At 55.1% G+C, this 22314-nt stretch overlaps 3 protein-coding genes across 3 annotated transcripts; 2 read left to right on the top strand and 1 right to left on the bottom strand.

The window, feature by feature from the left end:
• Positions 1-5022: 5022 nt before the first annotated feature.
• LTHEOB_4038 (Aldo/keto reductase) lies at positions 5023-6330 on the top strand (the record flags this gene model as incomplete). Its single annotated transcript, XM_035513028.1, has 1 exon — positions 5023-6330. The coding sequence occupies one exon, from the start codon at positions 5023-5025 to the stop codon at positions 6328-6330; it is 1308 nt and encodes a 435-aa protein (XP_035375431.1).
• Positions 6331-14459: 8129 nt separating this feature from the next.
• On the bottom strand, positions 14460-16594 carry LTHEOB_4037 (Lipase class 3; the record flags this gene model as incomplete). Its single annotated transcript, XM_035513027.1, has 2 exons — positions 14460-16337; positions 16397-16594. 2 exons carry the CDS (start codon positions 16592-16594, stop codon positions 14460-14462), a joined length of 2076 nt encoding a protein of 691 aa, XP_035375430.1.
• Positions 16595-16973: 379 nt separating this feature from the next.
• Positions 16974-19262, top strand: LTHEOB_4036 (Vps9 domain protein; the record flags this gene model as incomplete). Its single annotated transcript, XM_035513026.1, has 3 exons — positions 16974-17272; positions 17322-17655; positions 17721-19262. The coding sequence occupies 3 exons, from the start codon at positions 16974-16976 to the stop codon at positions 19260-19262; spliced, it is 2175 nt and encodes a 724-aa protein (XP_035375429.1).
• Between the last annotated feature and the right edge of the window lie 3052 nt (positions 19263-22314).

Genomic DNA, 22314 nt, shown 5'->3' with positions numbered 1-22314 from the left:
CCTTCGGCTACGATCCCTTCGGATGTGCATGTCGAATTATTCAACACACATCTGCATCTGGACAGTAGCCTCAACTACCCGCGCATATCAAATTATTCCTTGTGGAGAAGAATGTGAGCGATCACTTCTTTGGCACACACGTGCCAGCTGTCATCTGCTTCCTGTCACATTTGAGCTAAGCTGCTGGTGACGCCGACGGCTCTCGCTCTATTAACTCTACGCTCGCTTCCTCCGCCTACCTGCTCTTCTTTACAGCACTCTCTTTACCAACAGCCTCAAAATCACGTTTCCGCTTGCCATTTCCTGCAGGATCTTTATAGGCCGTCTCGGTAGAGGCAACTGCCTGCTACTGGCAAGTTACTGCAGCCTCAACTGCTTCCCGCTGGCGCCTGTCCGCCACCTCTGCCCTCGCCTTCTTTGCCTCAAAGACGGCGTACCAGTACTCATAGACCGTCTCGTTCTGTTCACAGTGGTCTATAAACATGTCAATAAGCGCTTTAGGCCATTTCCAGTAGGATCTTCATACGCCGCCTTGGTGGTTCTAACCGCCTGCTGTTGGTAAGCTGCAGCAGCCTCAACTGATTTATCGAGTTTTTTATCTTTCCGCTAAAGTTCCGCGGGTGAGATTTAAACGCCGTGTCAAATTCGGCGAAGGCCACCCCGGTAAAGTCGACGAGAAGACCTTTATTAGTAGGCTTGTAGGGAGTGAAGAAGCACCCTATTACGAGATAGACTCCAGGTAGGTAAAATGAAATTGATAAGAGCTTCTGCGAGGAACAGAGGAGCGACGATCGCAGTTCTATAGGGCTAAGCCGGCGAAACAAGAACCCGAGGTTAGAATCGTAACAACCTAAACCGCCTAGAACACTTATTTCTATTCTAGCTAAAGGGTCTGTGGGCGGGCCTTCGATAGACAGCAAGACGATGTGGCAGCCATAGTCATTGGTAGTTAGTAGAAGAGAGCCTCTTATTAGTCTGTCTTAGAAGAACGTGCAGGAGAAGGGGATTTTACGAGACATAGATAAGCTTCCCGAAGTGCGCATGCATCAGACATTCAAGTCCTCCGAAGTCTTTTCTTTGGGTTATTTTCTCTAAGCTACAAGGATATGTAAGCAACGCGCGTTTTATACTACCTCGTACCCCACTTCAACCTTGTCTCGCTCAAAACAACGAGGAGCTCATCCAGAATTACCTCTTTGTGAGGGGCGTTGGAAAGCCGTCTTGGAAATTCCACAAGTGCGGCATTGAAGCCCTCGGCGTAGCCGGCAGCGTGCCCAGCGGCATGTCCGAAGCCAGCGACCGGATCTTCTCCCTTATCCAGAGAGTGAGCATCAGTCAGTCGTACCTTCATCCGCATTCTCCTCCTTAGTGCCAGTGGCGTGCGCATCAGTTTCACTCGCAGCCGAGCCCTCTCCGTTTTGATCAGCCATGTGGACATCAGCAAGAGCTTTAAGCCCGTCGCCAAAGGCAGCCTGTAGGAGCAACAAGTCGGCCATATTTGTGAACTCAAACCCATCGCTTGCTTGGATCTTCCTCTTCCTCTTCAGTAATGTCGAAAGTCTTCGACTCAAGCATTCCACATTTGTTGCCAGCACGCATCTCATCTCTAACATCTGAGGTGAAACCGGCGTTGTAGGCAGTATCGAAGATAGCGGGATACGGAGACCGCATCACCGTCCTCTCGCCGACGCGCACCCCCGCTGCCGAGAAGCAGCGGCGCCACTTCATCCGCGTCTTCGTGCGCCGCCTCGCCGACTTCGCCGCGAGCGAGCGCGCCAAGTATCCCGCCGACCCTCTCTCGCCGCCGCCGCCGCTTCTGGAAACGAACTGTAGCGACGACGACTACGACTCGGCCAACCCGTGCATTTTGACCCCCGCCATCGACGCGACGCTGGGCGACCTGATGTCGCGGACGGGCGCGGACGGGCGCGGAGCGGCGGGCGCAGGGCTGGACGGCGCCGGCGTCGTACGCGGACGAGCGAGCGGAGCTGGTGATGGCGCTGGCGGCGACGAACGAACTGCTGCCGCTGCTGCGGCTGGCGCGGTGGAGGGCTCCGGGCGGTGCGGAGCGGTCCGAGCTGATGGGGCTGTGGGCGTACCAGGGCGCGAATCCCGGGTGGATGTCTTGGTCGGAGTCTGCAGGATGGCTGAAGGCGTCACGAACGGTAGAAGGAAATTCGGCTGTGGCTCGCCGGGAAAGTGCTTGTGACCGAACTCGCGAAATATCAATGCAGACACGTAGGCTTAGATGACGACGAGTTATCCTTCTTCTTTGCACGCCCTGGTTTGGCTAGCTGAAGAGGGAATGTTCTTCACGATGACCGTGGTGTGCTCCCTGTCACGTTTGAGCTGAGCCGTTGTTGATGACGACGGCTCCAGCTCCATCGGCTCTACGCTCGCTTCCTCCACCTGCCTGCTCTTCTTTGCAGCAATTTCTTCACCGACAGCCCCAACGTCACGCTTCCGCTTGCCATTTCCTGTTGTTGGCACAAGAATAATTATTGAGTTCTCGGGCTTCGGCTCGGGGGAGCGGCGAAGGCGCCAGAGGCCTGGCTCTTCGTGCTCTTGAGCTTGACGCGGCGGAACTCCTCGGTGTCGGCGAGGACGAGGTTTATATTCTATTCGAAGAACAGTCAGCTGGCGTCGTTAACGAACATCTCTGCAGTTCTTTGCGGGCACGAAGGTAGACTCACCATCTTTGCTTGCTTGCTAGCCTGCGTCATGGCAATGATGATGATGATGCTAGTGATAGAGCGGGAGGATGGGTGAATGTGCGGGTGGCAGGCGTTGCTGTCGTATTACAATGGATAGGAGGCTTGCGAGATAGGTACTGCGGGTCTGTCGCTCTCTCAAGACTTTGGGTCTTTCTCCATGCGCTGCACTGCACTGCTAGGCACTGCTAGGCGCCTTCGTCACTTCTCAGCCCTGAGTGTCACTTTACCCTTTCCTCGGAACGAGAGCAAGTGCAGCAGCGCAGCTTCGAGTCGGAACACTGGCAGCAGCGTGGATCAAGCAGAGTTGCGAATTGCCCGTGATCTGCGCTGCATGCCTCAACTGCGCCGCTCGTCAGCACTCGATGCAAAAGTCGCAGAGTACTTGCTGCTTCGATACAGAACGATCAAACCCACCACCCTGTAGAGCTTCCCAAGGATAGCTGCAGGTACAGCGCTGCACGGCTTGGCGAAGCCAGGCCGCTGTAGCGAGCCATCTCCCCCGCGCTCTTGCCAGGCAGCCTCTCGCATCTTCCCACACTTCGACCGCGCTGCCCTCCTACCGCTCCAACCCGCCCGCAACCCGCAGCAGCGGCTTCCTGCGAGCGGCAGCGATGATGTCAACCAGGCAGCATTCTCCAATCCAGCAGGCAGACGCACCGGCCACTCGCCCAGGTATATAAGTCCCTCCCCCTCCGTCCTGAACCTGTTCTTCTTTTCTCCTCATAGGTGCAGGGGCGGTCAAATATTTGTAGTATTCCTAGCAGCCGGAGACTCTGGCGCTCAAGAGCCAGGAGTCCATGCATTGCACATCGCATGTGGTCGCTTCTGCACTCCAGGCCACCGGCACAATTTTTGATTTCTACCGTGTACAAGATACACAAACTTTTTTTTTCTTTGACGCTCTCGCCTTGCGCGGGACGTTGAGGAAGAAGAAGAGGGAGATGGGAGTGCGTCTGCGACGAGTGTGCTGTCAGATGCAACATTGCCCGTGTCGTGATGTGCAAGAGTGCCGACGAAGAGCGCTCACACGCCTTGCGCACCAAACCGTCGTAAGAGCAGTGCCTTCAAGGTTGCGACGATGCTGGTAATCTGTATGTAGGTGCCAACTGCATCAAAAAACAACACGGCCATGCACATGTGAGCGCGGTCTTATTTGGGGGAGGGGCCTTCGCAACGGGCGCCGCCCTCAACGACAGCGCTATGGCGGCGGCCTACTACGACGCGAGCGAGGCGTATGCCGCCGCCGCAACCCCGCGACACAGCGATGAGCGACGTGTACTTGTCGGGCACGTTGCTGGGTGAGGCGTCTACCAACTACATGACTGTGGCGACCAAGGGCGGTGATTGGCGCGGGACGTACCTTTTCGTTACCTCCCTCCTTCCTCGCAGTCGTGTTCGATGGCGCGCGCGATATGACGTTTGATGATTGGGCTGCTGTAGCAAGGTTCGTACCAAAGTCCTGGCCGTTCCTGGCAAACACCGCGCCAGGGCGGGCGAGACCTTTGGTACGGACGTCCGTACAGCTTCTGAACCTAACCCATGTCTGTGTGGAACACGAGTCCCGGCGGATTGACGAGGCAACCAACAAGGTAGCGTGCCGTGGCTCCGACTCGTACTGTTGGGGAGTGAGTAATGATTTTGTTCGAGAGGTGCGAGCGGTGAGGCGAAAGCCGGTATGACAGGCTGTAGATGGCATCAGATAAGATCTATGACGTGCTCCACATGCTGTTTATGTGAGAGCTTGCGCTGCGGGGCCACGGCGATTCTTGAGCCCTTGGGCTCCGGGTCGCTAGCAGTCCGCGAAAGCCCGAGGCCGAGAGCGGGCGCACGTGTTGCGCTTCTGGAAGGGTACGCGACCAATTGCAGTGCCGGATGCAGTTCGCTTCGACCATCTCCCAGATCACGTCAACTGAATAGTGCATCGCTGATGCCTATCGAGACCTAGCATCAGAGCCGGGGGCGTGGAACTCCTCCACCGCCCATGCTCCAGCCATGTCGTTCCGCGAGTCCCTTCCTGTCTTTGCGAAGCCTCCGTTGCAAGAGCGCGCGGCTGTCCCCGGTCCAAATTTCCGCCCGACGGCATAGTAATACCTAAACCGATCACAATGTGGGAGATACGGCGCCTGTCCTTTCTTCCCAGCACACCATTCCGAGCGGATATCCACCGCGCTCCGCTCCGCTTAAAAATCAATACACTCAGCCGCAAATAAACCTGCAAAGTTTCCGCGTACTTCATCTGTCCGCCGCGCCCACATCCCCGACGCCCACATCCCGCCCCTCACCACCGCAATCACACCGTCTGCCCTCAATGGCGCCCAAGACGCCCCTCTCGTCCGTCCTGCCGCCGCTACTGTTCGGAACCGCCACCTTCAACCACCAGTACAATAAAGACCCCTACGCCCTCGACACCACCGGCCTGGTGCGCTCCGCCCTCGAGAAGGGAATCCGCGCCTTCGACACCTCGCCCTACTACGGTCCCTCCGAGTCGCTGCTCGGCGCCGCCCTCTCCACGCGCTTTGTGCGCGCCAACTTCCCGCGCGAAGAATACTTCCTCCTCACAAAGGTCGGGCGCGTCGCGTCCGACGAGTTCGACTACAGCCCGGAATGGGTGCGGACGTCGGTAGCCCGCAGTCTGCAGCGGCTGCAGACGCCGTACCTGGACGTTGTATACTGCCATGACGTGGAGTTCGTCTCCGACGACGAGGTCATGGCGGCGGTGGCGGAGCTGCGGCGCATCCGCGACGAGGAAGGAAGCATCAAGTACGTTGGCATCTCGGGCTACCCGGTCGAGACGCTGTGCCGGCTGGCGGAGCGGGTGCTGCGGGAGACGGGCGAGCCGCTAGACGTGGTCATGAGCTACGCCAACTTCACGCTGCAGAACACGACGCTGGCGACGCAGGGCGTGCGGCGGCTGCTCGCGGCCGGCGTCGACGTCGTGCCCAACGCCAGCCCGCTCGGCATGGGCCTGCTGCGTCGCGAGGGCGTGCCCGTCGGCAGCATGGGCGACTTCCACCCGGCCTGCACCGAGCTGCGCCAAGCGGTGCGCGATGCGTCCGACCTGTGCGACATGCACGGCGAGCGCCTCGAGGTCATCGCCATCCGCTTCGCGCTCGAGACGTGGCTGCACGCCGGCGCCGCCGTGGGTTCGCGCGGTGACCCGGCTTCGGGCGTGCCGTGGAAGCGCGAGAGCATCGAAGAAGTCGGCGGTCAGAAGCTCGGCGTGAGCGTCATGGGCGTCAGTCAACCTGCGGAGCTGGAGAAGACGATGATGGTGTGGCGCAGCATTCTCGACGGGCTCGAGGATGGACAGAGCGTCGCGGACCGTGCAGGGCGGTGGAAGAGGGCTCACGAGTGGAGCCTGAACCGCAAGCGCGCTGTGCAGATTCTGGCCGAGGGGGTGCAGGAGTGCCTGGGCGACTGGGTCGACTACGCGTGGGACAGTCCGGATAAGGGCTTCGTCAACCAAAGGACCAAGAGGAAGCAGGCGGAGGAGGGCGACGGAAAGCAGAAGACGCTCAAGGGCAAGGAGGCTGAGGCTGAGGCACCTTGGCTCACCCCTGCCGCCAGCCCCGAGCCTGAAGCACGGGCGGGCGCCAAGGAGCTGCCGTTGAGGTGACGATTGGGGAGTAGTTGAGGTCTTTCACATGGCGTTCCTTTTGGGAGGGATCATTCCGCGGGGTGGGTAAAATAGCGCTTCGGCAGCATCATGCCTGTACGACGCCATTGTTTTGGTATCTGATCGTCGCTTTATCACGAGAGATGTATGCAGTAGAAGGCGTGCAAAATCAAGGAAGAAAGGCCGACGGATGGCAGGAGAAGCACCGGTGAAGGAAAGCCCATTGAAATGCGGCTGCGAAGTCCAGTGCTGTAAACCATCGAATGGGAGGCCGGCTGAATCAGTGGCGGGAATAAAACGTTGGGCGAATCTGCGGTGACGCAATTGAGGTAGACGCAGGCAACAGAGTCCCGTCCGCAGCGCGGAGATCCGCCCGTGCAGGGCGGGAGGCCAGTGTGCCAGCGCAGCGGTCGAGCAGCAGTGAGCGCAGAGCGCAGCCCACGGCGGGGAGCAGATGGAGTGTGCGGGATCGGAGCAAGCCAGTCGCGGTGAGATTGCAGGTGTTTGTTCGGACGCGTGCGTCATGCCGCGGGCGCAACAGGGCTGCGGCAGTGTGCCCCCGCGTGCGTAGGCATGGACGGCAACGATGAGGAGCACATGCAGCCGGCACTCCCGCGCCACCTAAACCTCCATCGGCCTTGTTGTCGCCGTCAAACAACAAGCCCAGCCTGACAAGCCCAAACGGTCGGCTCACGTTGGCCAGAGCATCATCCTTGCATCGCAGCTCGACCGCCGACAGCGCACCGCCCACCTGTGCCCAAGCAGCTAAGCCTAAGCCCTCCCGCTGGCTTACCACAACCCAGCCTGGGCCCTCCTTCGTCCTCCAACCCTCCACTTCGCCATCCGCCGCGGTTCTATCGCACCCGCTCAACGTCTGTCCACGCGACCTCCGAGCCACTCGGCACCCCGGACCTGCGATAAGCTTCCGTTCCAGGATGCGCCGCGGGTAAGGCACTGTCTTGCTTTGACCGTCCAGGTGACACACGCGCCATCCAGAGCGACGCTTGCTTGCCTTCACCACCAAGCCCGCGTCAAAATCTCTGCCTTCCCTCCTTAGGCCTCCACCTCTCCCGCTTGTTCCCCCAGAAATGGGCAACAACTCCAGCAGAGAGGGGCGGCCCGGCACGTCGCTGGGCCACTCAAGGTCGCACGATGGCCACTCGCACACCTCGCACCAGAGCTCCCAGCACCAGTCCAGCGACCGCATGTACTCGTCGCGTAGCGGCCGCAGCAGCCGGCCCGACCTCTCTTTCCTCGGTATCAATACCAACGCCGACAGAGATCCCCCCGAGTTCACAAGGCGCGAGACTAGAGCCGAGCGTGAAGCACGGAAGCGGGAGAAGGAGCGGATACTGAGAGAACAGGAGCGCGAGCGCAGCGTGCGCGAGGAGGGTGTCGACGGAGGATACTTGGTCACTCTGGGCACCTACACCGGCCCGGAGGACTTCAGCAAGTCAACAGTCCGCCAGCTGATGGTATGCCGTTCTCTTGCTTGAATGCGGTAATGGAGCTGATTGTCCCAGATTGAACGCCGTTTGGCTCCATTTTGGAAAGGTCTCAATGACCACGAAGATACATGGACTGAGGCTCAGCTGGTGTGCGTCGTCAATGGTCGTCCGCTGCCGGCCCCAGACGAGCCTCTCCCTGCCGATTTGGAGCCTACCCGGACCGTCGAGTCAAGGAACCCGAAGTCGTCCGAGCAGAGTTTGAACGGCCTCATGGTTCCCATCTCCGGGAGATCGCCCTCCAACACCTCCGATGCCTCCGGACGCCTTTCACCCGGCCAAGGTGCCTTCTCGCTGCCTTCGGCCTCTTCCCCTCTCGGTAACACATCCTCATCATCTCCCTTCTTCCGCGGCCGCGCGAAGACTCTCGCAGCCTTGACAACGTCTTCGAAGAATAACTCGCAAACTGATATGACGCCCCAAGAGGTCATGCTGCCCAAAGACCCCTTCGTCAACGGCCAGCGGCTCGAAGCATTCCTGTACAAAGACGCCTCCGAGTGCCCGATCTGCTTTCTTTACTACCCTCCCTACCTGAACATGACTAGGTGTTGCGACCAGCCCATCTGCTCCGAATGCTTCGTCCAGATCAAGCGGCCCGATCCCCACCCGCCCGAGCACCACGACCCGAACGACCCGCACGCCCCGCCTCCGACCGAGCCCCAAGATGACTGTATGTTGGTATCTGAACCTGCCGCGTGTCCCTTTTGCAAGCAGCCAGAATTCGGTGTCACGTATGAATCGCCTCCGTTCAGAAAAGGTCTCGTGTATCAGGGTCAAACCATCCAGCCCTCCGCAATGTCTTCGGCATCATCTCTCACGCCTCCTACTTCTACCGAAGGCGGAGGCGGGAGGAAGAGGGGTAAATCGCTCTCAGCAAACTCACCACAGGTCATCACCACGGATATGGTGCGTCCGGATTGGGCGAAGAAACTCGCAGACGCACGAGCGCATGCATTGCGGAGATCTGCCGCCGCTACCGCTCTACACAATGCCGCATACGTGATTGGCAACAATTCGTCCGACAGCAGAGGCTTCAGTCTAGGTAGGAGGAGAAGAAATCTCTTGAGCAGCGACAGTCCAAACAGCAGCGGCACAGGAACGCCACGAAACGGATCCAGCGACCCTCTGACTCAGCTTCTAGGTTCGTCGGGCAGAGATCGCGGATCGGAAGGCCAAGACATTGCGTCGGGGCGGCATAGCTCGCGGAGAAGTCGTATGGAAGACCTTGAGGAACTCATGATGATGGAGGCGATTAGGCTTAGTCTTGCTGCTGAGGAGGAAAGGAAACGGAAGGAGGAGAAGGAGGCAGAGAAGAGGGCCAAGAAAGAAGAGAAGAAGAAGGCCAAGGAGGAGAAGAAGGCGCAGAAGCATGGCCGTAAGAGTGGTTTCTTCCCTGTTGACATCCCAGAGGACCCTTCCCCGGCTGGCCCTTCCGCACAAGGCGACTCTAAGGGGAAAGCCATCGACCGGTCCGGGGCTGGCTTCAATCCCATGAGTGAGCCGACGTCGACGCTAAACACCGGGGCCCCGTCGTCCGCGCGCGCCGATCCGCAGAAGCACCTTGAGGAAAGCAGAGCACGCATTCAGAAGCCTTCAGATTCGGTTGGTCCCGCTTCCCCCTCCGACCTCACCGGGCAGACATCTCATCGCGTGGCACTTCGACAGCTCTCCAACGCATCCTCATCGGCATCTTCGTTTGCCGAATCGGAAGAAGCAGATTCTCTGCGCCAAAACGGTCAGGACGTGAACTCCGGCTCTTCATTCGAGCCATCCCCTAACACAAGCGGCCTGAGCCTTGGGGCCGGTGTTTCCGCATCCGATGCTCATGTTGGAACGGATACGCCCCCTGGTGGCGGCGCTGGTACTGAACCCATGTTTAACTTCAGGAGCTTGGCCGCTGTTATCGGTACTGAGGAGGAGAGAGAAAAGTCTCAGACGGAGCATCTTGAAGACATCGGTCCCTCGACTCCGTCTCCTGGGATTCACAACGAGACTTCTAGCCAGGATGCCCTGAAGGCGGAAGATGGTGCTGCATCGACTGTCTCCGCATTGTCTCCTGCAGACGCAGAAGGCAGCAACACGACTCGTAGTCGTGGAGACTCGGGCGAGAGCTCGAGCAGCAGCGCACCTCCTCCCCTCATGGTCACGCCTGCTAGCCCGCCTCCTGACGGGAAGGCTCCGTCGCTGCCGATGCCGGATTTCGGCAACGATGAGATGGAGCAGAAGAGCATAGGAGATGTGCAGATTGATGAACAAGGGCAGCGGCATGAAACCAATGCTCATTGATCTAAAGGGGTCAGGGATCAACACTACAAGTCCGGAAGAACAAGATGAAACTCTTTCCATCAATACAAATGGGATTTCAGCATTGAGACAAAGGCCATCATATTCATTTTTTTTTTCTCTTTTTCCTTTTCCTCTTTTCACAACCCCATCGGATTTCAAGGCGTGGAATGGTTGCGGAGTACAGAGCGTTTTCTCCAAGACAAACGAAACACGGGCCTGCCTGCATGAGCGTTCGATCAATCATGTGTATTTGTGTTTGTGTGCGTGCACGCGAGCATCAGGGTTCCCTACCAACTTTCTAGTTATTTTCGGAAGGCTGGCTTCTGCTAGTCTTTGTGCTTTCCTCTTTTCTTCTCATGGTGTGGGAGGATCTTTGCAATTTTTTTCCTCCTCGAAGAAAGGGGTGTGGGCGTTTTTCTTCGGGGGAAAGGGGCACATTAAGGGGTTGATTTGTGTTTGGTGTGCGTTGTAGCTGTTGTTTTTGTTTTGTTTTGTTTTCCTTTCTTTTACTTCTCGCAGATCTCTGCTAGTAAACTACTTCAGAGGTTTCATGCAGATGATTATCTTTTTCTCTGCTCTATTGTCTTTTCTTTTACTCTTGTCCTGTGGTGTTTAGCGCTGTGGAAACATTGACCAAGTATACCGGTAGAGGGGTAGGAAGGAAGGGATTCATAGCTTTTCACTTGCCTATCACTGAAACCAATAGTGAAATTTTCAAGACGGCTCTCCAATGCCTCTCACAAAGAGATAATTCTGCATGGGTTCCTCGTCGTTTCTCAAGGTCCAGGGGTGTTTGTCGGGAGAGTTTGCCCCGAGCCCGGGTGTTTGAGCGGGACAAGGTTGAAGTGGGATACGAGGTAGTATAAAACGCACGTTACTTACATATCCTTGTAGCTTGGATAAGATAACCCAAAGAAAAGATGTCGGAGGACTTAAATGTCTGATATATGCATACTTTCGGGAAGCTCATCTATGTCTCGCAAAACCCCCTTCTTATATACGTTCTCCTTAAAGTCGCACGCTGTTGTTCTTTCTTATACCAGTCTCCACCCCTCGGCCAGATTAGGAACAAGCGCTCTAGGCGGTTCGGGTTGTCACGATCCTGGCCCCGGGTCCTCGTTTTGCCGGCTTGGCACCACCTACGATCGTCGCTCCTCCGTTCCTCGCAGACCCTCTTATCCATTTCATTTTACCCACCTAGGGTCCATCTCATAACAGGGTGCTCCTTCGATCTCTACAGGCCCGCTGGCAGAGGTCTTCTTATCGGGGTGGCCTTCGCCGAATTCGACACGGCGTTCAAATCTCACTCGGCACCGGTAGCACTCTATACGTCACTAACTACCCGCCGCAGTACGGATGTTCGTACCAAAAGTCCCGTCCGCCGGTCGCTGCCAAATTCCGCGCTAGGGCAGAAGAGGCTTTTAATACGAACGTTCGTAAACTTCGGACAGTCATCTCGGATCCCGTCTATAAGTTTGCTAAGAAGCTCTATATAAGGGCCGGGAAATCTTCATCGAAAACATCGAGCACGGCGTAACGGATTAGTAGGTCTAGGTCATCCTATTACTACTAGATGGTTTCGTAAACGTGCGCGTCCCGCGGGGCTTTGGCGGAAAGATGAAGGGAGTGGCCTTCGCTGTGAAAGTCTTGGCGCTAAGGCCGTCTCTGGAAGGCATGCCTGGCCGCCGCTGTGGCTGCCCTGCCCGTCGCCCCTCTGCCAGTCATCAGTAAACTAGCCAGCGACTGCCTGCAACTGCAGCAGTCGTCGCCATTTCTTTTGGCCCACTGGGTTCTGGCTAGCCCAGTGTTGAGGTGAAGAAGATGAAGGTGGATCAGTTCAGTGGTTGGGGTCCGCCAGTTTTTCAACGGCTGTGGTAACGGATCTACGCAGTCGGCTACCGTTGAATTTGAAACGCAAGAAGATGCAAAGTTTGCAGTCTCGCGTGACGGAAAGGCTCTTGAAGACAAGAGCGTTCAGATCTCAGTCGACACTGGCAGCACGCTGTATGTGCCCGACGACAACGGGTCCACGCAGTCGGCTACGGTTGAATTCGAAACGCAAGAAGATGCAAAGCTACGCGACGGGAAGCCCCTCGAAGGTGAGAGTGTTTGAATCTTACTTAGGACCGGCAGCACTCTATATCTCCTCCGCCCTGCAGATCCACTACCACCTCTACTCCCACCTCCACTCAGCCTAATTCTTTAGAGATATGCTGAAATCCATTCCTCGCTAACAGCCAACCACTCATAGTGTTGAATTTCTCGACCAATGGAAAAGCTTCTATAAGAGCCTATGGAGGTGGAGGTGAAGGTGGGGGTGGAGGTGGGGGTGGATCTGCAGGGCGGAGGAGACATCACCAACTATCCGCCGGAGTATGACGAGGTGAATATCCGAAAGCTTTTCAAGGAACATGGCGAGGTCGTCTCGGTACGGTTCCCATCATTAAAGTACAATACCCACCGTCGCTTCTGTTACGTCACTTTTGCCAGCCCCCAACAAGCCCAGTGATAGTAGCTTTTTTACGGCTCGGACCTCCAGCCCTCATCGAACTTCGGAGCAGCGGCAGACGCGTCCAGTGCGTGCTAGTAGCAGAAGCTCCAGCAGGCACGCGAACAGCAGGCACGCAACCAGCAGGCGCGGCAACTACGCTCTAGCAGGCTTGGTCTGTGGGTAGTGAGTCTTCGTTCCTTAGGCACAGATGTTAGACCTTGGTACGCCCACTTCGTTACCACCAGACAGCTCGCACTTTCACTCACCCTTTGACTCACATAATACGTCCTGGAGAGTTCGAACAAAAAGAAGAAGAAGAAATCTTTTTCTTGTAAAGCGTCAAGAAACAAGTACGATAGCATTGGACAAAAAAAGAGCAAAACTACAGGAATCTCCCGTGTGGCCAGGAGAGCGCTGCAGAAACCCTCCTCGGCCCGACCGTAGGGCTTCCTTGAAGGATTTTTTGCGACAGTGGGGGATTGAACTTGGGGATTGGCAGGGGCAGCCAATATTGTTTAGTTATCCCTAGCTTTCAAGTCCACCGGTGATACCACCACGACAGGAGAACCTGTGGGTAACCTATCGCCGGCGGACAGAAGGATAGATTGCGGTCATGCATTATATAGTGATGTTAATGATGTTTGTGCTGCAGTGCCGCCAACGAGGACGATGACCACCATCACGACTGCCTCACGACTCCACGATTTGTTCACACTCTACACACTCGTGTCAATCGACTCCATAAGAACAGGAAAGCTTATTCGAGAGAAGTCTCGTGACTTGCCTGGCTTTGGGAACTGGCAGGCTGATACTGCCGACAAAATGGCTTTAACGTTCAAGTGTGCTGCTTCTTTATACCGGCTTCCTACTTCCCATTTGCGAGCAACTCAGCCATCTCAACCAAGTACGCGTCCTTGGCTTTGCAAGCTCTTTCGAGACTTCCTGGGCGCTTCCCGATGGTCTCAAGCGTGAGGCGGTGGTCAGCTCTTTTGGACCCTTTTCATCATCCGCAACGACTCAACCGTGGCTCAGCACGGGCAGCAGCTCTAAGTTTTTTTTTTCTTCTTGAGCCCCTGTTAATTTTCTAAGCAGCCAAAAGTCCTAGCTACCAAGAGCCACTTGTTAAGTACAACACGTGCTTTTTTTCTTCTTTTTTTTTCAGGCACATCGCGCCAGCACAGATCAAAGGTAAAACTGAGACTGCAACCGGTTTGGAACTGCCTATCCATGGGTTATGTGGAGACCTCGTCAAACTGTTCTTTCTAGCGATTGCGCACTGCACGTTTACGTCTTTATCTTACAGCTTCCTTGGCATCTCAGCAGAGGCATGGTGTTGCCTTTTAAAATCCCGTGCACCAATGAGGCGTTTAACACGAATGCGCTAACGACCATGCAAAGGCGATCCGCCTAGCTGTCGTGGTACCAGTCATTTGAGAACCTTGCAGTTGATCCAATAGCGTTCAGCTTTCGACGCAAAGAACCCCTTTGACGGAGCGGGACTTCAGGGCACATCTCGTTTGCATCCCCTGCTTGTGCGACCTTCACAAGGGCTGCATACATCCGCATCAACCTTCAGCATTACGCTACAGAATCTTGGTCATACTGGAACCAATCATGTGTTGATGCACACCAATATAACATCTATGCGTTTGTATAAACTTGATCTCAATCAAAGATCATATGAAAACATATGTACGTCAGATTCAATCTACGCCCACCATCCATTGCGGTATCATAACAATAAATCTCAAAAACGCCTTCCATAACTTAACGCCATCCGCAGTGCTGCTGAGTTTCTAAGCGAATGCAGTTCGTGCTCCATCATCGGTTATGTTTGATTCCTGCCATCACAGTTCATCTTCATCTTCCCACTCCTTGCAGCGCCCGAGCCAGTTCCTGTGGGCGCACTTCTGGTGGTGCGACGTCGGAGCTGGAGCCGGTGTGTCGGTTGGCGAAGGATCAACGCAGATAAGGCCGAACCAGTTCTTGGAGGTGCAGCTCGAAGTGGTCGAGGCTGCGGTACTCGAGGGCACAGAACTCAAGGATGGCTTGGGGGTGGCAGAGGTTGCCGACGTGGTCGTGGTCGTTGTGGATGAGTCGTTGCAGCCAAACCAGCCAGGTGTCGCGCAGCTGGATGTTGACGTGGAGCTAGACGACGTCGTGGAAGTCGTTGTGGACGTCGTTGTAGTCGTGGGGTCGTTGCAGCCGAACCAACCGGGAGTCTCGCATGTGGTGGTTGAGGTGGTCTCTGAAGTCGAAGTGGTCGAGGTAGTAGTAGTCGTGGTCGTAGTAGGGACGGGGAAAATGCTTGTGGAGGTTGTGATAACCGTATGGGTGGTCTTGTCGTTGCAACCGAACCATCCGGGAGTATCACAAGTCGTCGACGTAATGATGCTAGTCGAAGTGGTCATGGGACCAGACGTAGTACTCTCGTCAAGACATCCCCACCAGCCTGGTGTCTTGCAGGTTTCGGTCCTCGAGGGAGTTGTCGTCGCCGTGCTACTCCTGGAGCTCGTCGTCGTGTCGGAGCCATTGCTCTCGTAAAACTTCCAGTTGAAACAGTCTGTGCAACTAATGTCCGGGGTGCACGGAGGAACTTCGTCGTATTTTTCGATAACGTCATGAATGACTTCCTGGATCCGGTGCGTTCCGGCACCTACACGCCAGCCAAGGTCTCCGACGGTATCATAAGTGCACACCGATCCAGAGTGACAGACGCTTTGCATAGCATAACCAGCAATGGTGCACACGGAGGTCGCCGTGTTGCACAGACCCATGTACATAGGATCTGCCGTATGGCCAAAATGGTAGACGCCAGAGCCTGTCCTGTCTTGATGTCTGCCAAGGTGGTAGTCTGGCGGGGTAGGCAGTCCCAGTCGCGATGCTGCCATAGCCTCGCCAGGGGCCTCGTAGGTAATGACGGGAAGGCCGTAGGTCAGGCCAAGAAGACTGCCCGTGGCTCCTCCGAGAGAGTGTCCGGCAATCCAGATGTCAGCATCGGGATACAGAGAAGTGACGTTGTGGTAGAGATCCTGAACGGCGTAGTAGTAGCGGTTCTTCCCCTTCTCCTTGATGTTCTCCACCAGGCAAGTCGAGTTGCAGCTATAGGTAGACGTCATGCAGTCACAGACCTGTAGCCACATGTAGGAGCCGCCTTGGCCACAGCAGCATCCAAAGAAGAGGTTGTCGTTCACCTTATCGTTAGTGGTCGTTTCAGAGCCATCGAAGACGGCTGGTGAAGTACCCTTGAGGCCGATGACGACGGTGGAGTTTGTGGTATCGGCGAAGATGTGGCCACGAAGACCGTCTGCCTCCCAACCAAAGTCCTCGGTGTAGTTGAAGCCTCCACTTACATCCGACCAGTCAGGCTTGGTGGGATCGGTCACGTAGGCATTTGCCGCCATTCTCGCGAAGGTAAGAACACTCTCTTTGTCCGTCACATTAGGACCGGCGATCTCGTCGACAGTCCAGGCGTTGGCAGGGAGGACGACCTCCCGCCCGGTCAGGCGCTTTGTTTCGAGGATGTGATTAATAGCTTCGGGGCTCCGGTCTGCAAGGCGCTCGATGTTGAGGGCCTGCGAGCGAGCGCGGAGGCGCGGGGCGGGCTCCCGCCGAGTAGGGTCGTCCTCGGAGGCGACCCACAGGGGAGCATCAGGGTGGATATCTAGACGGCGGTGCAGGCCCGGGTACTTGTGGGTTCCGTGGTGGAAGATGTGCTTCAGCGTCTGTGACGAGGACGGTATCAGCATCTCCAGCGATCGGCTTTCGGGCCGAGCTTACTCACGAAGTCCATATCCCTTGCCAGCTGCTGCCTGGATGCATCTTCGTTGGGAGTGCCGGGAGGGAGCACAGGGAGGATGCCATATCCATCGCCGTGCTGGGGAGCGAAATCGGCTCGGGCGGGGTTGAGAGCTGCGAGGGAGAGCAGCGTGGTGATGAAGGCGCGGCCGGCAGAGCTGCCGAAGTGATGCTTGCTAGTCATGGTGGCGACGGCTGCTAGAGAAAGCCGGCAGGCATGACAGATCAAGCACGAGCTGTAGAGGAGACAGGAGCTGGAGCTTAGGGAGCAGATATGTTCTGGCAAGGAGATTCGTGCCAGGAGGCGTCGTGGGAGATGGAGAGTTGGAGCGTTGGGCGGATGCTGGGGTGTGGTGTTCGTGCGCCAACCGCGTCATAAGACCAGCTGCCCCGGCGCCGAGACCCTCGGCCCCTTATCAGCTTATCGCAGGGACAGCCTGGAGCTCCGAAGTGTCTCGTGCGTGTGCCAGAGCTTCTTCTGTTGTCTATCAATAGCAACCCGCAATTACACCTCCGCGACATGCGTCCGTACCACCCGACTCCCTGACTGCAACAACGAAACAATGTCCCAGGACGAAGAACGCCCCCGAGTAATCCACGCCTCGAAGAGCTTCAGTCGCTTCGACTCCGCCCCGCAGGGCCCCCGCCATCGGAGCCGCGCAAGCACTGTGGGAGCTTCCATTCCCGAGATTCTGCATCCCACTGCTTTCGCCCACCAGGACAGCGACCAGAGCGAGACGGGAGATGTCTTTGCCACGCGCTCCGAAGACGGCGATGCTCGCGACGACGACGCTGATGGCGACATCGCCCTCCCCGAGTCGTTCGAGGACTTGCCCATCGAGATCAGGAGCCTGGCTGAAAGGTTTGTGCGAGCAATATATCCTGCGCTTGCTCATGCTGACCGACCCAAGATTCATAGAGTCGCTCTCCGCTCGCGTGCATCCCAGTCCCATTGGCATCGACTCGCTGTCCGACCTGTTTCAAGAGTTCTACGTCCGCGCTGCCTCCCAAATAGACACACACATCGCTGCTCTCTCTACAAGACTGTCCCGCCAAGGCTCTACCACGTCACTGGCTTCTCGTACATCTACAGGCTCGCGCAATGCTCGAAAAACGTCCGAATCGGGGCAAGAGCAACAGATGCTCACCGTCTCGGAAATTTCGGATCGCAAGAAGGCACGAAGACTGCTAGAGCTCAAAAGAACCGCTCTCGAGGAGGCAGTGGAGAGGGCTGTATGCGAGAAGGTGAGTTCCCCTATTCCTATGCAATTCCTTCCGCATGTCACCCCGCGTATTCCGCCGAACCAAAGTTAAGCAAGGACCAGATCTACTCCCGGATATGGCGCCACCGTAGTACGGATGACGGTGAACGAGACGAGAAGCTCCGCTCGCGCACAGCTGCCCTCTCGCTCGTTGGCATCGGCCTGAAAGAACTCCTTGGGCACGGCGAAGAAATCACGCCTGATATGCGGAAATCCATGGAGGAAAAGAAGGAAGAAATACCCGAGATGCTCGCCGAAGCGCGTGAGAGCATCCAAAGAATGAATGACGAGAAATACCCGCTTGGAAAGCTGCAGCACCTGACTGCCGCTCACAAGCACATCGTCGAGGCCTTGTCGCACATCTTCCCAAGCTCCTCCTCAGCCGACGAGATCCTGCCGACCCTCATTTACGCCCTCATCACCAGTCCTCCAGACAGCATTTGTGTCATCAGCAACTTGCACTTCATTCAGAGATTTAGGACTGCAAGCAAGCTTGATGGAGAATCTGCGTACTGCCTGGTGAATTTGGAGGCTTCTATTTCCTTCCTTGAAAACGTGGACCTTTCAACTCTTCGCGCGGATGAGCTGCCAGGAGGTCCCGATAAGTCTTCCAGACCGATTACACCTAGCGGTGCTGCACCTATGGATCTTGGTATTACCCCTGCCAAGTCAAGTCTTGCCCCAGATGGTGAAGATGGCAAGAACGATCTTCCGTCACCACTGGACAAGTCTCAGCGGCGTTTGAGCAATTTGATCCAGCAACAAACGAACAGAATCGAAGCAGCCAGCGACGCAGCACGGCAGGCCGTATTAGACAGCGCAGATCAGGCGTTTGAGTCGATCAATCAGACTCTTGACAACAGCCTCAAGTTCTTGTTCGGCCGCTTGAAAGAGCAGCAAGCCGGAGGCAAGAGCGAGGTCGTCCAGCCAAAGACCCTTGAAGACGTCCGCAAGCTCGTTAGCACTCCGCCACCAATAGACGACAACGCCAGCGGGAGCAGCTCTATCAACGAAGAGGCAACAGAGTCAACCCGTGACAGCAAAGTCACTGACCTATTCGGTGGTCGTCGCCCTCTCCGAGAGCGTAGCGTTGACAGCGCCAAGAGTGGCGCAAGCAGCAGACGCGTGGCGTTTACCCCTGCAGACAAGGGTACTGACCCTCTGACGAGCCCTCCGCCACAAGCTTCAACGCCAACCAGTGCTGGTGTTTCCGCCGTAGAGTCGATGCGGAATCTAGGGAGCTCCCTCAACCCGCTACGTGGGTTTGGCGGCATGAATATGCTCCCGAAATTCGGCAGGGCGAATACCTCGCCCTCTGCTCCTACTACGCCGACGCTTCCAGCAGAGAAGGCCAAACCGGAGCCAAGCAAGCCGGCGCCAACATCGTCGCCTTCTCCCGGGCCTGAAGCGAATCCGAAGGCTGCCGCTGCCCTAAACAGACTTGACGAGCTTAGCAAGACTGCGCCTCCAGTTAAGCGATTCATCGACGCCAAAGAGGCTAAAGATTTGAAGATTGGAGACATAGAAGAGCTATTGAAAGACTATCAGAGGCTGGCAAGTGCCATCAGAACCGCCCTGAAACCTCAATAAAAGTCGTATTATTGACTGGGCTTGGTCCTCTGATATGAGCGCCATTGTTCCTGTATTTCATCTTGTGTATTCAAAGAAAAATTGCTGTATCTGACACCAAAGCTGAGAAGAGGAGGAACAAGCATTGAAATTTCCCATTTCTTACTGGCATAGACTAGGCGTTTCGTTTTTCCAGGCGTCTTCCACACACACCCGGACATGATCACTGGGTTTGTAGAATGGTTGGTGCAGGAGGAGTAAAGAGGTTCCTTTCCTCAATTTGTTTTCATATGGCGCTTGTGTGTATTAGGAATTCCTGTAGGCTCCTGACCAATTTGTATAACAATTTCTTTGTCCTATGAGCTGCGTCTCGGATGCAATGCTGTGTAAATTCAACCTCTCAAGTATGCTGTTGCCCGAAGGTCTGAGGTATCTCTACAGCCGTATCATGCCCTCAATATCATCTGGCAAGTTCTCTCTCGTGTTTTATTTTGAGAAGGACTGAGCCTTCAAAACAGTAGATCGAGCGGAAGAGCCCAGGAAAACATGATCATGGTAATCATAAACCCCATCACCCATTCATAGCACACTCACCTCCTCTACAGTGCTCAGCAACGCCTAGTGTAGCTAAAATGGAGAGTCCCAAAGTAAAGACGTATATGCCAGTACTCGCTTCTCTACGTCGCAGTAGCCCTCCGCCGGATTTGTCCCCTTAAATGCTAAGCTTTTATCGAGCATTGTGCCGATATCTTCATCACTGACCCTTATGCTGGTGACCGTGCATTCATTTGCTGGTCGGCATATCACTATTTCTTTAGTATGATGTTTTGCTTCAGGATTGCAGAATTATGACTTGCCATTTGATTAAAGAGCTAAACGAGACAACTACTGAAGATTATCATTAGAACCGCCCAGAACTGCACGTAGCATATCAGCCATCGAATCTGCGTGCAGAAATCAGAGTGCGGGGGGATTTCCTGAAGTTTGTCGTTGAAAAAAGGGCAGGGTCAGCATAAGTGAGTGGAAAACTTAGAGGCAGTCGAGCTTTATATGTAGTGACCGTCGTGATTCCCAGCGCTGCAACCCAATTATGTTGCAGGACGGGTCCGTTCACATGCGAGTTTCCGGGAATATGCATGGGGTGTTTAATTTAATGGTTTTGACGGTGGCTTCTACTGAACTTCATCAGCTATCTTAAGCGCTCAATTTCACCTTGAAATGAGTTTTCTCGCGCTCAGCATCGCCCGACGTTCTTTTAATGGTCAATATTCCGACAAATATCTGGAGACTGGACAAAACAATCGAAGAAACTCGAACCCTCCAGTTCACCACCCACTAAAGCGACGTGCATACCAGTGTAAATCCCAGCCAACATGGATGGGTCAAGAGCAACTCTCTATTCACGGGGCCACACACCACCATCATGTGACGTTTCCTGGAAGCGCATCAGTCGGACTTCAAGTTGACACTCGGCGCCTATTTCAATCTTCTTGAGAACCACACCTATCCCTATTTCAGGATATCAACAACCTCCAGGGATGCAAAATTAAAGCCTTGCTCCAACTTGGTTTCTCGTACTTGCTGCCCGTTGATCCTAGTGCAATGCGTCATGACAAGCTTACCAACCTAAGCAGCCCCAATCAGAAGCTTTCGGAAAAAGTACCCCCGATTTTCAACTTAAATTGATAATCAGCAAAAGTTTCACTTGATGGAATTCATGGTTATGATAAATTGGTGCGGCCTCATTTTGCAATATGGTTCGACTAATCTACCGACTAGTATCGCACCACGTTCGAAAATGCGACCAAGAACTCCAAGAAGGCGAAACCACAGTCGACTCTCGTAGACTGGTCTTCAGAACTGAGTGTTCAGTTGAGTATGCGTGGAGAGAAGAGTGTGTGTAGGATTACATACTTTAAAGTCCGCCTTGGGGGCTCACGGTAGCATTCGAGGTCAACAGCTGACCCGCCTTTCCACGACCATTGATCGCATCAGCTTCGTGTATCCAGTTTAAGATATATTGCCCCACGGAAACACATTTGGCATAAGTATCCTACGGCTTCCGATGTTGGTCTCCTTTGGTTTTGAGATTCACGCGATTGACTGTCTCGCTCCGCGTCCTCTCAGTTTACCTTAATGGCGTCTGTTGTGAGCCGCAACTATTTGTACAGCCATCACCGATTAGTAGTCCTTATGGAATTCCACACAATAGCATCACGCGATTGACGGTAAATGCAAATATGCGTGGATTCCGTAGCTCAAGAAATACACGGCCTGTCGAACATAAGGAGGAAAAGGATAGGCTACTTCACCTCATTCCAGCTTCAAACTCATCTTGCACCTCACTTTCAGTCCCTAATCAGGATACGCAGCTTTTGTGCTCATCTTCCACATCCCATGGCGCGAACGCGACACCTGCCCAAGCCCACCGCCTGACCTCCCCGCGCAACCCCAGCCTCATGACACGTGCTACAAGCCCCCTCTTTATCCTTCTTGCGATTCAATGACTGAACCACCAAGATATTCTCCAGCGAAGATGGACACCATGAGATCGCACTGCTTGTCTCCAAAAGCCGGGTTGGTCAAGCTAGACTTGTTCACTCCAGATACTTGTTCTTTGAATATCCGCAACCACCGCGGAGTCCATATAGTCAGAAAGCCTTCACGTCAATGCTGACAGCCACCATCTGCTGATGTTGTCTGACACGATCATCGTTCTCCGCCGCACCATCATCCCTGTCACCAACACACTATTGTATGCCACGAACCATAATAATCGACCGCATCTCTGCATGAACAAAGTTGAAAACCCTTGCAATGAACCTTCTCATCCACGTCATAGACACAAATGAAAAACACAGAGACAGTTGTGCATGACTTGCTGGAGGTCATCAAGTGACGCGCGATTTTGTTTGACTGTTACGTACCCATGATAGACCAGTACTTCACCTCGTAGCTTATGCAGAGAAATGATTCCTTTCACACACAGCGTCTCAGCAGTCTACTTTCCAAATGATTAAGTGAGCCTTCCGAAGATCACCGTCATCAATAAATTCACAGCTACTAAGAACAA

The sequence above is a fragment of the Lasiodiplodia theobromae genome (assembly GCF_012971845.1).
Source record: "Lasiodiplodia theobromae strain AM2As chromosome Unknown scaffold_10, whole genome shotgun sequence".
Classification (NCBI taxonomy): domain Eukaryota; kingdom Fungi; phylum Ascomycota; class Dothideomycetes; order Botryosphaeriales; family Botryosphaeriaceae; genus Lasiodiplodia; species Lasiodiplodia theobromae.
This window is presented reverse-complemented; position numbering and strand designations above follow the sequence as displayed.